This window comes from Anopheles maculipalpis, chromosome X (genome assembly GCF_943734695.1).
Source record: "Anopheles maculipalpis chromosome X, idAnoMacuDA_375_x, whole genome shotgun sequence".
NCBI classification, from domain to species: domain Eukaryota; kingdom Metazoa; phylum Arthropoda; class Insecta; order Diptera; family Culicidae; genus Anopheles; species Anopheles maculipalpis.
This window is the reverse complement of record NC_064870.1, coordinates 299961-316704: the sequence shown is the minus strand read 5'-3', so window position 1 is coordinate 316704 and position 16744 is coordinate 299961. Positions and strand designations below refer to the sequence as shown.

Here is a 16744-nt window from a genome sequence, read left to right as displayed (position 1 = left end):
ATTGATCTGGCTGGTTTTTTTGCCAAGATTGTGGAGCAATGAGCCAATGACATACCGTTGTGATTATGATTATAGCTCAGGGGGGAAAGAACAGAAAAAACGATCAAAACCATCGTCCTGATGCATGTAAACCAAAACATTAAAATAGACTTGATAATGTACGCGTAACAAGAGCGTACGTCAGCAGCAACCTGTCTGACCCTGCTGATCCAATGTCTCGAAGCCGGCCGGATGTCAAACAAAGTTTGGAAGTTTGCTTTTTTTTTTCTTGGGTGCTGGTATTTGGGTTTACTTTTGGTTGGGGGCTTGTTACCATGTGTTGAGTTCCTTGAGTCATCTTCTTGGCTTAAAGAACTTCTAGGTTACCTCAACCATCTAAAGGTTTAGTCGGATAGTCAGTCCTCACCATGTGGTGAATGGTCCGGATAGAATTTGAACCTCGGTCCTTGGGACAATTACTTCACATTAAAGAATGGTGCGTTGAATAAATTATGCAAGTAAACCAAAACACACCGTTAGGTTCAATTTTTCAATCAACATTCGTAAATAGTGAGGATAAAATGGGACATACTGCGCATCTTTATCTATTCTCCGATTCCTCGAGTGTCCATTGAGACATGCTAGAGCGATAAATATAGACAAGGCAAACAGTTAAATATGTTTGGATCGTTCTCCCCCGCATGACGCTGCATAAATGTACACGACAACTGCAATTGCTGTTAATCTGCTGCATCTACGTTCTATATACGAAGGAAACGAATGCCATGTGGGCCTAAGCGTGGGGCTCGGCAAATTGTTGATAAAATTAAATTTACGACTCTACCATATCGCATACTCTCTCACACGTTAGGTTGCGTGCCGACATTAATCCATTTTTATTACAGGGTTTACGGATTTTATTTGTTTAGTGCTACGAGTGTATGAGTGTGCTTGCCGCAACCTCAATTCGTGGTTGTACTGTATCCGTCACGACAGCCGCAGAAACATTTACAGTGTGTAGCGACCTGAGGAGGGAATACGCTTTTCGGATCACATTACAACGCTACACAATCACAGTATATATGTTCCAGTTGACAGTTCTAGCTCAACTGGTCGTTTATTTAGTCTTCACAACTTTTTTCCTATCCCACTCATGTATATATTCGTTTCGCTCTTTTTTATAACTCCCTCTCTTCTTCTCCCTATACCTCATTCTCCTTACACAGTTTAAAACGAAACCCTGTTCCAGTGTATAAATGAAGGCGCTTGCTGTCCGATAAACCGAACAACCTTTTCAGCTTGTTGTGGCGCAACCAAAACCAGTGGGGCAGCTACTTCCACTCTTGAACGCGCGCAGAAGGCTAAAGAAAACATAAATATTTTATATGCATCTCATATTACACGTTTAGGAATACGGCCTGGCCGTCATTATGAAATAAAAAAAATGCATATCACACGTAGAACATATCACACCTGTCAAACCCTGTGCCTTACGAGCCGTAAATCCTGATCGAAATGACACTCACACCAACGCACACCAAATTGCCCCTCTGTGATCGGTAGGCATAATATATTACCTTAAAAATGCGCTCCTGGTATTTTAAATAAAAAAGGTCAATTTTATGATAATTTTCCCTAAAATCAAATTTTAATATAACGGTTATAACGAAACTATTCTCCACGTTTTAACCAAATAAAGGAGACAAATTAAGAAAAATAAGAGTAACATGAAAAACCCAGTATTTTAATATTCAGAACCCCTGCTTTGAATAACACACGCACACCAAATACATGTGATCGATTTCTCCTCTCTTACTCACGACCAATTAAATCGCTTAATTTTGATCGTCAAAGTCAGTCCCCTCTCTGAAAAAGTCGACAGGACCAGTCAATAAATCCGCCAAATGCTACCTCCTGATTTTCCTGCTCTCTTGTTACTTAAATCCGAAATTTTGTCGGTTTTTAGAAGAAAATTTGCCGCAAAACCAGTCAAAAAATCCGGCAAATGCTACCTCCTGATTTTCCTGCTCTCTTGTTACTTAAATCCGAAATTTTCCGGTTTTTGGAAGAAAATTTGCCGCAAAACCAGTCAAAAAATCCGGCAAATGCTACCTCCTGATTTTCCTGCTCTCCTGTTACTTGAATCCGAAATTTTGTCGGTTTTTGGAAGAAAATTTGCCGCAAAACCAGTCAAAAAATCCGGCAAATGCTACCTCCTGATTTTCCTGCTCTCTTGTTACTTGAATCCGAAATTTTGTCGGTTTTTGGAAGAAAATTTGCCGCAAAACCAGTCAAAAAATCCGGCAAATGCTACCTCCTGATTTTCCTGCTCTCCTGTTACTTGAATCCGAAATTTTGTCGGTTTTTGGAAGAAAATTTGCCGCAAAACCAGTCAAAAAATCCGGCAAATGCTACCTCCTGATTTTCCTGCTCTCTTGTTACTTGAATCCGAAATTTTGTCGGTTTTTGGCAATCGAAAAATCCGCCAAACGCTACCGCCTGATTTTCCTGCTCTCCTGTTACATGAATCCGAAATTTTGTCGGTTTTTGGTAGTCGAAAAATCCGGCAAATGCTACCTCTTGATTTTCCTGCTCTCCTGTTACTTGAATCCGAAATTTTGTCGGTTTTTGGTAGAAATTTTGCCGCAGGACCAGTCGAAAAATTCGGCAAATGGTACCTCCTGATTTTCCTGCGCTCCTGTTACTTCAACTCAAAATTTTATCGGTTTTTGAGAAAACACATCACAAAAATGGCTGTGATCGCTACGATGTTTCTTTCTTAATCCGTTTTTTTAATAACACCCACAATTATCCCACCAGAGAACGCGTTGTATATTTCATATTTTCTGTATTTTTTCTTCTTCTTTTTTATTTATATGCTTTGTTTGTTATCAACCCACCCCCGTTCACATTTCTTTCGCCTCGCTATGTTTTTAAAAGACACTTTTATTCTTAATGATTTTCGCTTCCTTTTTTCCGCATTATCCATCTTTCTTTCTCTAACACTATTTTCCAACGCTATTCTGAGCCTACTGTTGGGAAGATGGGTGAGGGGGCGGGCTCAAACAGAAAATTAGCGCCATTCGTCGTGAGAAATGTCTTACGTCACCAACCCCCCCCCCCCCCCCCCCCCAGTTTTTGTGTGCGTAGGCAGCAACGATCAAAAAGGCAACGGAGTAGAGGAGAAGGATCGATTAATATGGGAAAAAGAATGAAAGATTAGGCGCATTTACTTTCTTTAATTGTTTTAACGGTTTACACCTGCTAGAGTTCGCGCTGTTATTCGCTTATTTTATATATCCTTCCCATGGTCTCTCTCTTTCTCTATTTCAGTAAGAAAACATACCATTTTAGGTTGTAATGATTGGGAAAGGGATGGGGCGGGGGGTGGAATCGTCAAAGAAAGGGGGAACGATTCGCAATATTAATTATGTTCACGGATGCTGGCTTCTGTCTGTTCAGAGCTGCGACACTAAACATACACGCACACCTTGTATGTTAATTGTTGTGTGTGTGCGTACGTGCGCGAAGCCGTGTGTATTTTTTGTTGCCCGTTGGCAGCCATTCTCGGCAGCCACGATAAATTCAAACTTGAGATCTATACATATCCTGGGCCCTTTTATTCTCCCCGGAACGCGCGCGCAGCAGAACATTTCTTTCTCCACATAAATCTTTCGTTTATATTTAATATTTTCGCACTTAAATACTTTAAAAATTGCCTCCAACTACTCAAAACTACCTTCCGCCTCCTCTCGCTCCCTTTCCCTCCATTTCTCCACTCATGCCAGGGAGGGCTTTCTTCTATGTTGTAAGTCGGAGGTTTTTGTTTTGAATTTTGCAATTATCTTTTACAGAATTAAAATTAGTAGTTTTAGTAGTAATTAATTTTTTATGTCCTTTTCTCTTACTCCTTATTTTCTTTTCCACTGTGTGTATACAGTCTTCAATTAGTTTCTTTACTGAAATTGTACGACAGAAGACGCTCACATTATTTTGCGCTAAGTAGTATATAGTATTAATTAATGTTATGTACTTTTCATTGCTATCGTCTTATTGAATATATGCGTTACTTGTATGCCTTGCGTACCAATGTCGCTCGTGCTTTGGATGTGTTTTGCGGGTCTATTAGTAAGGGCTTTAAGCTTGTCTTTTCGTTTTTAGTGAAATATCATCTCATTTGATGTAGTGAAAATAAACTGAGGAGAAATGAGAAACATTATTGCTGTTGTCTTGCATAAATAAACACAAATGCACACATACACCACAAAACTTTGTCAAAACTCGCAAGGAAATAAATCGAAATAAGTGCCCTTTGACATGAATTCATCTTCTAATCGTAACGGAATAAAAATGTTTTTGGTTTCGGACCGCTTTGAGTGCTGCCGACAACACAAAATTTGACATAATAGTGACAGAAACGAGGGATTATCGGTTAAGACGATACGTGATACACGACGTCGTGTATTACGACGTCTTCGCGATAACCGATGTAGCTCAGTAGTAGAACAGGAGGTTAACAGTTTGGATTAGAATAATCGTTTCATAATCCACAAACTTATTATCTAATCGAGAGAAAGGGAGTAGTGTCAAACAAGCCTTTACCCCCACTACTATCGGTCACATTTTTTCTAGACTTTCATCGTGTTATATGTACGGTTGAATAATCTCAGCCGATCGAGATGTAGATGACAACATAAAAAAGCACACTAAATATATGTCGCTCCTCGCTGCTATGATTTAAAACGAAAAAGAATAATAAAAAGAAAAAATGTAATAACTAAAAACTATGCAGGGATGTTTTCCTTTCTACGGGCGCTAGGAGATATGGTTTTAAATTAACCCAAAAGCCGAATTTAAACGTAACCCCAAAGGGACAAAAAATATGTGGCACATTTGATTCTTTTCTCTAGTTTCCAGAGTACAACAATTCGATTGATTCGAAGCTGTAAGTATTTTCCGCTCACGATTACTCAGAGCCCAAGCGTCAATAGAACTGTGCAACTGTCACGCCCCCTCCCATGGTTCAATTTTGACCACCGGATCGGGCACCGATCGCAGCCGGTACGGAAGCGGCAGCAGCAGCGGCAGCCGCGCCGTATCCTGCCGCCATCGCGACCGCAGCAGCCGCAATTGGATTCGGATGCGGTGCCGCTTCCTGCAGCTGCACACAGTTTACCGTCATGTTGGAAAAGTCGACCACAATCGGCGTCGAGATGACGTGATGGTTGACGTTCAGGTTGATGCTTTGCTGTGGTGGATGGGTGGTAGCGGCTGATGCATTTACAGCAACCGTAGCAACCGTTGTCGGAGCAGATGCGTGTGGTTGTGGTTGAGGCGGTTGTGGCCCAACAACGTTTTGCCCCTTTGCTGCGGCGTGATGGTGATGATGATGATATTGCTGTTGTTGTTGCTGCTGTTGCTGTAGTAGATGATGATGGTGGTGCTGGTGCTGATGCTGGTGTTGATGCTGATGCTGATGCTGGTGCTGGTGTTGATGCTGATGTTGATGCTGGTGATGATGATGTTGTTGCTGTAGCTGCTGATGGAACTGGAACAGTTGCTGCTGCTGGTTATGTGCTTGCGGCGCCATCTGTGTCAGTGGATGTGGTGGTGGCGGACAGGCTTGAAGAGGTTTGTGCATATGATGCATATGGGACAAATGATGTTGCGGTGGTGGCGGGGGAGCAGGCGGTGGTTGCTGCTGGGCCGGATGGTGAAGGGTGGACAGCGGTAGTGGTAACTGTGCTGCAGCACTGCCCGCGTGTGACTGTTGCTGACGTTGTTGCAAATATTGCTGTTGTCGATGTTGTTGCTGTTGCTGTTGCATCTGGCCAGCGTTTAACCCGTAGCTATTGGTGGATGCTAACGGAACCACGGAATGTTGTTGTTGTTGCTGTTGTTGCGCATGCGAGAACAAATGAGCGTGTGTGTGGTTTGGTCCGAGATGTGAAGCAGGAGGCATCGTCGCTGGTGCGGTAGGCAATTGACCAAGCGCCTGAGAAGCGACAGCAACGGTGGGAGTTTGTTTATAATGTTGTTGTTGTTGCTGTTGCTGCGCCAACATTGTGGCCACGGTAGCTGCTGCTGCAACGGCTGCCGATTGTTGCTGGTTGTGTACTGCGGCAGAACTGTGGTGATAAAGATGCTGCTTCGCCTGAATCGGTTGCTTTTGTGGCTGCTTTTGTTGCTGCTTGTTGGGCTGATGTTGTTTCGGTTGCTTTTGTTGTTGTTTCATTGGAGGGGGAGCCTGTTGCGGTTTGCATCGTTCCGCGTTGGTTGATTGCTCTGATAGTTTTTTCTTCGAGCATCGCTGTTCCGATGAAGATGGCGGTGTCGATGACCTTGCTTGCCGTTGTTGTTGTGCTGAAGGATAGTATACACTTGTATTACTAGCAGCCGGTTCTTCACCTCCAGAAGCTAGATTGTTTTTGTTACCCAGCGTCATACTGTTCGTTCCATTTGCAATTACATGCGTTATTGCCACGTGACATGTTGGCGTACGGGTTGTTGCTTCGAAAGGCGCAGCATGTTGTTGCTTAGTATCGCTCACACTATCACCACCGACTGTTGCCAGTGGCGTGCGACTTGCGTTTGAAGAAGCACCAGCAGATACACAAACATTCACTTTACGAGCACATGCTCCAGAATCGGTTGTTGTTTTTGACTTTCCACCAGGTAAAGCAGGCTGCGAAACGTTCAACTTTACATGACGCGTTTGCTGTTGCTGATGTTTGCCTCCAGTAGCTATGGCAACACCAGAAGTTGATGTAGCGGATGCTTTTGCCACCATAACGGTTTGCTCCGTTGTGCTGACCAGCGGCACTGGTGGTGGTTTTGATCTGAATGATGATGATCCACCGCCCGTTACCACACCGTTACTCACAATTACATTTGTGCTGGGTGTGACAGACTGTAGCACAACGATGGCATCTTGGCCAGTCGCCGGTGTCAGTGGCGGCGGCGGCTGCGCCACTACCAGCTGTTTCTCGTCAAATATAATACCGGGCGATGGTGAAACGATTGGCTGAGCACTGCCTAGCAACGAACAGGACGACGAAGTTGACGCCGGTGGCGATGTGGTCGTTACCGCGGCTGTACTGTTAGCGTTGTGGGTTGGCAATACGTCAAGCACCTGAGCGCTGTTGTTGTTCGGGGTGATTCCGATTTTGCTAATACTATTATTATAACTGGGGTCATTGCTTATACTGTTGCAACTGTTGGATGTTGCTGCTGCTGCCGCTGCTAGCATCATATTCAGCTCCGATCCAATCGAATCGAGCCTATGTCATTTGGAATTGAGTGCGGCATTTATTTGCGTCCATAGTTCTTTCTTGCACGACTTCGACCTGTGTGTGTGTGTGTGTGTGAGAGAGAAGAGAGAGAGAGAGAGAGAGAGAGAAAAAAAGCAAAAGCAAGTATTGAAAATGATAGAAGAAAAGGTAATGTGAGTGATAAATTCAACATCATCAAAAACCACACTAATTGAATGAAACGCACCGTTTAATTGATTGCAGCCAATCTTTAAACTGAGCATTGCCTTCCGGTGTTATCTGGAACGCATTACGCGCAGATAGGACTGTACTGGTAAAGTCTTCGTAGTCCGCTATCGTCAGATGGTACAGCTTTTGATGTATGCATTGGAAGTACCTGTCGGTGAAAGCAATCACATTTAACACTTCTGTCTGTGATTGTGATTCGGATCGCTTCCACTACTTACATGCTCTGACACTTGCTCATCAGTGGCGTTAGGGCAGATCGCAGATGATGCATCACGAGCGCCGGATTGTTGCGTGACAGGTAGTGTGCGGATTCGATCGCTACCTCGTGCAACACAAACGGGCTAACGATCGAGTTCACTACGCACACACAGAACTGATGTAGATACTGTGTGCCGAGTTTTTTCGAGATCCGGAGCAACCATTTAACGTCCTCACCGTACGGTGGATTCCGCGCGTACTTTGCCTGCGGTCGATCGTCATGAACGCGCCGAGCGAGCGTTTCCAACGCCAGCATGCCCGCATTGTACGTTGCGAGCAGATAGTGTAGTTGGGCCGCGTTGGAATGATGCGGATGACGAGCCGCACGTACCTGTTGCTGGCCTCCGCTCGAGCCGTTGTTACTACCCGTCCCGGTGGCCGCACCATACGCAGCAGCGTAGGGTGGTCCACCAACACCACTACCACTACCAACGGCATGTTGTGAACGCATACCAGTTCCTCCATGTGGCTGTTGTTGCTGGGATGATGCAGGAACTGGCGGTCCTCCTGCTACTCCCCCTACTTGTTGCTGATTGCTAGGCATGGCTGTTGGTAGAGGGGGTGCTAGCTGTGGAAGACCGCCACCCTGTACAGGGGGCACTCCCGGTAGTTGCTGCTGATGTTGCATGGCAGCTGCAACTACGGCTGCCTGCGGTCCACCGTAGAACTGCTGCAAGTTCGGCTGCATCTGACTGGGATTGGTCGGAGGTCCTTGAGGTTGCACACCCGGCACACCTGGAACGGACTGATATTGTGGTGTTGTGCCGTATGCTTGAGGTGGGACACCGTGTTGCTGCATCGATTGATAAGCAGCTACCACAGCGGGATTAATCGCACCGAGAGGTTGCTGTGCAGGTTGCTGCTGCTGCTGCTGCTGCTGCTGTCCGTAGCCTACAGCTGGTGGTTGGGGTTGCGATGATTGTGGCTGTGCACCTTGGCTACCGGGTGGCGGTGGTGGTGGATACTGGAACTGCAGCGGTGCGGTCAGATACATCTGATGCACCGGGTTGGTTGGGTGACCATACTGGAGCGCATTCTGATGGTGAAAGATCGTACCGTAACCGTAGCCACCATACGGTGTCATACCTATTGGGGCCAAACCAGATATGGGTTGATGTTGATGGGGTGGGTAAGGTTGTTGCGGTGTAGTTCCACCACCACCACCAACGGGTGGAGGGATTCCTCCTGTCGGACAATTACCCGGCTGTCCTGACGGTACACTAGGCATCGATGGTGCATCGACGGCTCCGCCAGGTTCCATCATCTGCATCAGATTGACAACAACGTCGTGCTGCTCGTCCGATTCCATCTCACCACCGGGTGTATTGCGTAAATACAGTTCGTACCAGTAGCGCGACACCTGGAACAACACTTCCGGATACACACCGCCACCTTTCGCCGCCGTTTCGACCATAATGCAGGCTCTCTCGAGCATCCGATCGCTCTGCTCCTTACACTGCAAGATTGCACGCTGGATCTCATTCGGGTTGAGCGCTGCTGCGTGCGGCAACACCGATAATGCCAGCTCAGCAGCCGGATTCACCATGTTGCTGTCCCATCCTCGTGATGACGCGCGATCAGCCATACCGGCCGCTTCTGGTGGAGTCAGATGGCCCTCCCACGTGTCGATCAGGAAAGAAATCGCTGGGGCTCCGATATCCATCGCCTGTCCAATAATCCACGACACATGCGAAGAGTACGTGCGTGACAGCCAGTTTGGACTAACGCAGTTGTGCAGTCCGAGTGCATAAAGTCCCAGCTGGAACGCGCACATGTGCAACCCTCGGTGCGGCCCCTGATGGTTCTGGGTAGTGCTTGCCTGCGTAAACAGTGACGTGGCCGATGTACCGCCCGCCTTGGTGAGCACGTTTTTGGCCAGCTCGAACATAAAGTGCGCACTCGCCTCGGACGGTTGATTCGGAATGGAAGGATACGCCCGTTTGCCCTTGTACCGGGAGTCTTTCGAGCGGGTCGAAGTCACCGAGGGTGTGCCAGTAGTTGTAACGGTCGCTGCTGTAGATGTGGAAGGCCCACCAGCAGTGGTGCTACTGGTACACGAACCAGCAGTCGGAAGCATAGCAGCCGTTGGAACGTTGGTGGTGGTCGTGGTAGGAGTAGTGGATGTTGTTCCATTCGCGTTTGTAGTTGTAGCGGCACCACCTAGATTTAGTGCTGCGATGCCTACCTCGACCTCGGTACTGGTTCTGCTCTGAGGTCGACTACTGCTCGCTAGTCCCGAGAACTCCGATCCCTGAGATGGATGGGTAGCCGCGACCATGGATCCAGATAGTTGTTGTTGTTGTGGTTGAAGTTCGGCGCTTCCTGTACTGCTGCTGCTTCGACCGCCACTATTGCCTCCGTACGCTTGCAGCTGATGCAGGGGATGTTGTGCGTTGTTGTTGTTGGCTGCTTCGTACTCATCCAACCGCAGTTGGGACGTTTGGCTACGCGTAGGAGGATTGTTAGAGTAGTAAGACGGTAGCAGCGGCGTTTTGATGAGCACGTGTATCTCCCGATCAAGCAGCTTCTCCATAATGCGACAAATCTTGCGCGGTTCGTCCTTGTAGTACGATAGAAGGGTCAGCGCAAGATCACCCCGTTGCCGTCGGGTGCCTTCACATAGCAAAGGATGTTCCGCTTCGGACACGTTTGCCTTAAGTCCCAGAGCCGCTACGGCCGCCTCGAAGCCAAGAGTTTCATCCATAGGGAAGCGACAAGCATTGCTCATCATCTTTAGCCGATTTTCTCGACCAACGACCGAAGGCATTACCAACGCATCAAATATGAAGCTAGCGAGCATGATCGGGAGCAATGCTTCTCCTCGCGATTTCAGCATTCCATCACGCAACTGTTGCGCTCGCTCGCGTATCGCGTTTAGCTCATTATTGCCGAGCGGGATGCGTTTGAGCAGTGCGAGCAGATCCGACTCTTGGTTGGCAAGCTTCACCTCGAGCGGTTTGGTACTGGCCGGTGGTCGAGACATTTCCAACCCGAACAAACACACACGGAACGCTAGATGATAATGTTCGGAATTTTCTGCCAGTACCGTACAGAGGAAGGCGCACTTGGAGAGGGTGGCTGAGGCTAGTACGCTAATCTGATGTGAGATCGGATTGACATTGTGTTTCTTTCCCTTTTTCTTCGGTGGCGGTGGTAGATCGACCATCAGGTTGGGTGGGTTAGCTAGCATTTCGGATGCGAGTCGAACGCCCAACGTGCACGCTTCCCTACCGTGACCGTGCGCGTGCAAACCTTCCGCACGGGCAAACAGAATGTCCCACGCGTCCTCCGTAGGTTTGATGTTAGAGAACATTTGCTGTTGTTTCGATTCGGCATGCAATTGATTTGCGGAGGTTGTTGTTGGTTGCTGTTGTTTAGTGGATTTTTGATGCTGCTGTTGCTGTTGGTTAGCAGTCGAGATTGTACCGGTTTGCTGTGATGATGGTTGTTTTTGTTGCGGTGAAACTTCGCCACGGTTCTGTTCTCCGGACGCAGATGGTTCCGTAGACGGTGTCACATTTCCCAAAATGGCGGTCTCGTTGCCCAAGGCTTCTTCACCACACCCTTGGCGTTTGGCACTGTTGTGTTTGGTGGCCATCATGCTGTTGGCGTGTTTGATCGTATCGCACTTGTTAGTCGGTTTGGTTGATTGTTGTTCCACCATGTTCAACACCTCGTACAGCTTAATGTTGCCCGAAATGTCGTAGTTGTTCATATCGTTCAGGATGCTATTTTCGTTGCTCGATTCGCTCGACAGTGATCCCGTCCCCTCAGCAGCTACTTTCTTTTTCTTCTGCACGAGATCCGTCGTAGCTGAGCTGGACGATAGTGAGGTGGACGAAGACGACGAGCTGGACGAAGAATTACTCACACTCAGCAGCGGTAGACTTGGATCAACAACGGTGGCTCCCGACCCACTTGTAACGTTCACCTCACCTACATCGGGACCTACGGCTACCGACACATTATTGCTAGCATCAACCTTATTTGCGACTTCCACAGGGAGGAGATAGTGTTGTAGCTTCTCATCGGCCACAGCCGTCAGATCGTCCTCATTCTCACAGAATCCCTCACTGCTAACGCTCGAGCGATTACCACCGGCACCGATTGCATCACAGCTTTGCTTTCCAGTGTCGATCGATGTTCCAGCTAGTCCGGTCACAACCGAGCTGTGACCTGTTCCTTCTTCTGTCGCATCAGGATTATTAACCGTCTGGTTCAGTCGGTCCGGTACACTATCGCTGCTACTATTATTACTAGACGAACAGTACGTTAACCGATCGCGATGGGCTCGTGTACGATGGTGATGGCTCTTATTTGCTACGTCCACAGCTCCAGCTCCGATACGTTTGTTGCTAACTTCACCATTATCATCGTTCGATGATGGATCGTAATCGCCTCCACCGCCACTATTAACGCCCATCAGAGCAATCCCATCGGAACCACCAGCAATGACAGCGCTGTCGGTGCTGACGGTAGATACATTGTTTGTCGCAGCTGTTGTTGCAGCCAGAGACGTCGTTGCTATTCCGGAAGGGCCAGCCACGGCACTGTCCTGATGACGCTGTTGTTCCACCGTTCGTGATGCGGTTGCCACGGTCGTAATGTTCCGGTAGCGATCTGTATTACCAACCATCAGTCCGGTATTCGATGCACTCGGTATAGAAGGATGCCTTTGCGGTTGCATATAGTCGGTGCTGTGGTAACTATGATGGTGGCTGTGATGGTGATGATAGTGATGTACCATCATCTGAAACTGTTTCACGTTGTTCTGTAGCAGGGGCATCGACGAACCGGTCGTGGTGGTTGTGTCCAAGCGCGAATCGCTATTTTGCTTGAAGCAAGTGAACGGGCAGTGATACATCGGGTTGGTATCTTGAGTGTGCGTTACTCCCTCGATCGGATAATCCTCCCAATCTAGATAGCAAGCTTCGATAGCCGGTTTGAATCCAGCAAACAGTTCTGTATCGTTTCGCAAATTCTGTTGTTGTTTGCTGCTGTGTGATGAAGAAGCTACTATGTTCTTCGCCACCCGGTCCAGTATCTTCAGATGCCATGTAGTAAACTGCGCGTGCAACATATCGCGCTCGTCCGGCGCGAGACCAGGATTTAGTGCGGCAAGTCGCCACAGCACGACGATCTCATCGCACAGCGATGCACACGCATGCTGCGTAGCGTTTAGATTACTGTGCGTATTGCCATGTTTTCCGCCACCTCCACCACCTCCACCACCACCGTGCCCGTTGGAACCGACGAGCAAGGCAAGCTTTATGTTAAACCACCATACCAGTATCTGATCGCACGCCATCACCTCCTCGGTAATTATTTCTAGCAATCGCACTGCATTTCGATCGCATCGTCGGTACATCTCACGCACAATCGACAGTAGATTCCACATACCTTCCGGCTCACGACCACGCAACGGTCGCAGCAACGAACTCCATTCTGCTGCCGCCGGTGGTGCCGAGTTCGTCAGATAGTTTACATCGCTAAATACCATCGGCGTCGGTTGACAGAACTTGAATAGTATCTTCTTGATGTTATCGTGCAATGTTTTTTCATCCAGATACCAATTTGTCTGATCGTTCACGGACGCACCGGCGGTAGGATCGGGTGCCCCATACACCGTATTAATGGTAGTCGGCTGCGCGCTCAGCAGCTCGTCCAGCAAACGCTGCGCTATTGGGAGTATTTGCTGAGACTGTTCGCTGATCAGATATTGGGCAAACTTTTGCAACTGTTCGCGTTGCAATCGTGACAGTGATTCTGAGACTGGCGCCCGGAGGCTAACTTTGGTAGGCTGTTGTTGGAACGGGGAGGGAAAATTTCGTTTCGGGAAAATAGTTTTCACTCAGATGGGAAATTATGTTGATCAAACGGCGTCTTACTTACGCAATGAATCCGGTACAGACAAACGGCAACCACGTGCGAACACCAGTAGGTGGTAGGAAGGCAGGTGCAGCTGCAAGACGAGATTTTTCGGCGATCAAAGGTGACCGCCACGTTGTAGTGATTGCGTGGTTGCGCCTGCACGACGGTCGCCGATAGATGGAAGCCTATCTGGAGCGGGTCCTTGACGGTTCGATTTTTGAACAGCTGCTCGCCCCGATGAAACTCATCGGCGGAGCTGTTCGCTAGGCACGAGTACAGCCTAATGTCTTCCTCATTGTCCGGAAAGCTCCAGAAAGCTATGCGCAGCATGATCGGTTCCGGCACCGGTGGGTACATCTGTTCGACCAGCTCGAACGGGATGTAAAACGCAACACAGCGTGCCGCTAGCTCTGTTAGCGATGTTGGTTCTGCAATAAAATGGGTAACAAAACAATAATCATCAGTTTTCGCCCAAGGTATACAAATATAAAACCGTACCACCTTCATTGTATCGTCGGCCAGGTCCACCGCCAAACGAGTTGATCGTGCCTGCTGGTTTTTTCCAGCCCCGCCAGTTGTTGCACACGCTCTCCGGTTCAGAGCTCCAACTGCACAGCGAATCCTCCTCGAATCGGTCCGAATCCTCAAAGCTGAAACGATCGATTTCCTCCGCGTTCGTGTTGTTGTTGTTGTTTTGGTTCGCCACATTATTGTTGTTGCCGCCGGCGTTGTTGCCACTATTTGCTCGACCACTATTACCGCCTCCACCACTAATAACACCAACACCATGCTCTAGCGGGTTCCATTCACCGATACCTCCGTCCGGCTCATTATTGCTATTAATGGCATGGTTTTGTTGCTGTTGATGGTGGTGGTGCTGATGTAGATGGTGATGATGCTGTTGTTGTTGATTGCTATTGCCTGAGGACGATGGATATGACGAGTCGGTTGCACCGCCGCCACCACCACTACCACTCGCGTTACCGGCCATTCCGGTGCCTGTTGCTGTTGCGACTACTACTGCAACATTACGACTACCAGTTGATGGTGTTGGTTCCTGAGCTACAGATACGCTGTGCCCATTGCCGCTAGAGGAATGCGATGGCGGAGAAGTTAGCTGGCTACTGCCGCTACCGTCGTCGGCTGATGGTGTCGCCCTTTCCGGTGCGCCGCCGGTACTGTTCGAGTTGTGCGCCAGGATTGTGAGAATCGTCGGCAGTTCGTAGAGGTCAGAAGAACACGGGCACCTACTTTACTTCCGATGTTTATGTTGTGCGTGACTGCGACGTGGTGGAAGAACCGTCGAAAAGTTCTGTAAGACAGCTACAACACTAGGAGGCCTTTTTGACGGTACCCGGTGTTAACGGCAGACACTAGCACTGGTGATAGAACCACGTGTTTCCTCCTCCCCCCGGCTCCCCACCGCGCCGTGGAGGGGGTTGTACTGTACAAGTTTAAGATGGGGATTAGCTCGGCTTATACGCAAACTCGGGTGATGAATGAAAATATCTCAACTGCAGAAATTGTAACACATACACACACACATATACGCACACACTGGATGATTTTCTTCTTACGAGGGAACTAAATTGAACACACTTGATTGAACGTTAACATTAACACGCGTCTTTGAAGCATAAACAATGCACATTTAAAAGGAATAAATTAGATATGAACTCATTTAAATATGGTTATGGAATGGAATATGGAACTAAGAAACAGTCCATTTGATTGTACAATAAACTTGATTTTGATTTTGGTTTGGTATATATATATATATATATATATATATATATATATATATATATATATATATATATATATATATGTATATATATATATATATATATATATATATATATATATATATATATATATATATATATATATATATATATATATATATATATATATATATATATATATATATATATATATATATATATATATATATATATATATGTATGTGTATGGGAGGGGGGGAGTATCATATGTCATATGTTCGTATCATATGTTTATTTTCAAAGCAATAACCTAAATTACTGCTTTGATATTAGCTTCACTTTTCACATACTGGGAGCACTATTTTACAACACTTTCACATCGTACCACACCATCATCCCTGTTGAAAAGAATTGTGATAGCACAGCGCGTTGTCGGAAGTGAGTTTGTTTTTGATTTTGATTCATGTGTTCGTTCTTTCAATGTTCACGATTGTCGGAAAAGTTGCACGCAACAGCGCCCACAGGAATGTATGCTGCAAATAAAGAAGAAAATATAATTGAATATTTCAGTACAAAAAACAGACCAAAGTAGAAGACTAGCGGTTGAGTAATACTTTCACACCATGCTGTGAGTGAGGGACATACATGCAAACATATATTTATATATATCAACCGAAAATAACATGAAGAGACAAAATTTGCTCATTTGCCAATTGGTTGAAGCAACAATAATACTTGTGAATAATAGAAACAAAATTAATAATACTTTGTTCAGCCTTGTCTGCACTACCATTCGACGTCAGCGTTATACTATATAACACCACATCATTGCCTTCATAGTCGTCGACCATCGTGTTATTTCCTAATCAGCTGAGCTGAGTGCAATGACCTCCAAGAGATACAACATATTCTCACGATCATCACATTAGCAGAATCTAAAAATGCGTTTTTCACAAGAAACTTATTCTTGATGACTTATACAAAACCAAATTCGTTAACTTCCAACATGCATCATGAGTCAATGCATCAATGCGGACACCTTGGCTTCCCCTCCTTATGGCACAACAATAGTTTTGATGAGTATTCCCGATGGAAACTTCCAGAGAATTCTGGAAGATTACATCCAAGATGCGATTACCTCCTACGTCGAAACTTAAAGCATGCATTGCCCCTTTTTTGACATGCTGCTAGATTTACGTAGGGGGGGATTGAAATAGGGAGAAACATTTAACGAATTGCCTCTACACTACGCACACGCAAACTCACAGGATTCACCAAGGAATCGTGCTGAGACGTTGCAACAACAGTATCTTGTCCTTGTCCGTAGAACGAAGGACGAACATAAATTCGGCACCTTCTGACTACAGAGGATGAAAAGGGAAATCGGATCCAGAAGCATCAAGGGTAGGCGGA

General features: G+C 46.8%; 3 protein-coding genes across 3 annotated transcripts in view; all 3 read right to left on the bottom strand.

Moving 5' to 3' along the window:
* Positions 1 to 3720: 3720 nt before the first annotated feature.
* The window catches only part of LOC126561470 (thioredoxin-dependent peroxide reductase, mitochondrial-like), a 160483-nt gene continuing 147459 nt past the window's right edge, over positions 3721 to 16744 (bottom strand). The window contains exon 3 of the mRNA XM_050217639.1: positions 3721 to 3730. The gene's annotated coding sequence lies outside the window, so the exon portion shown is untranslated. The remainder of the gene's footprint in view (positions 3731 to 16744) is intronic.
* Positions 5550 to 7231, bottom strand: LOC126562629 (myb-like protein Q). Its single transcript, XM_050219571.1, has 2 exons — positions 5649 to 7231; positions 5550 to 5601 (listed from the first exon to the last, which is right to left on the bottom strand). The coding sequence occupies exons 1-2, from the start codon at positions 7229 to 7231 to the stop codon at positions 5550 to 5552; spliced, it is 1635 nt and encodes a 544-aa protein (XP_050075528.1).
* On the bottom strand, positions 7165 to 14598 carry LOC126559938 (zinc finger SWIM domain-containing protein 8 homolog). Its single transcript, XM_050216135.1, has 5 exons — positions 14106 to 14598; positions 13629 to 14035; positions 7697 to 13536; positions 7477 to 7626; positions 7165 to 7325 (listed from the first exon to the last, which is right to left on the bottom strand). The coding sequence occupies exons 1-5, from the start codon at positions 14596 to 14598 to the stop codon at positions 7265 to 7267; spliced, it is 6951 nt and encodes a 2316-aa protein (XP_050072092.1). The 3' UTR covers positions 7165 to 7264.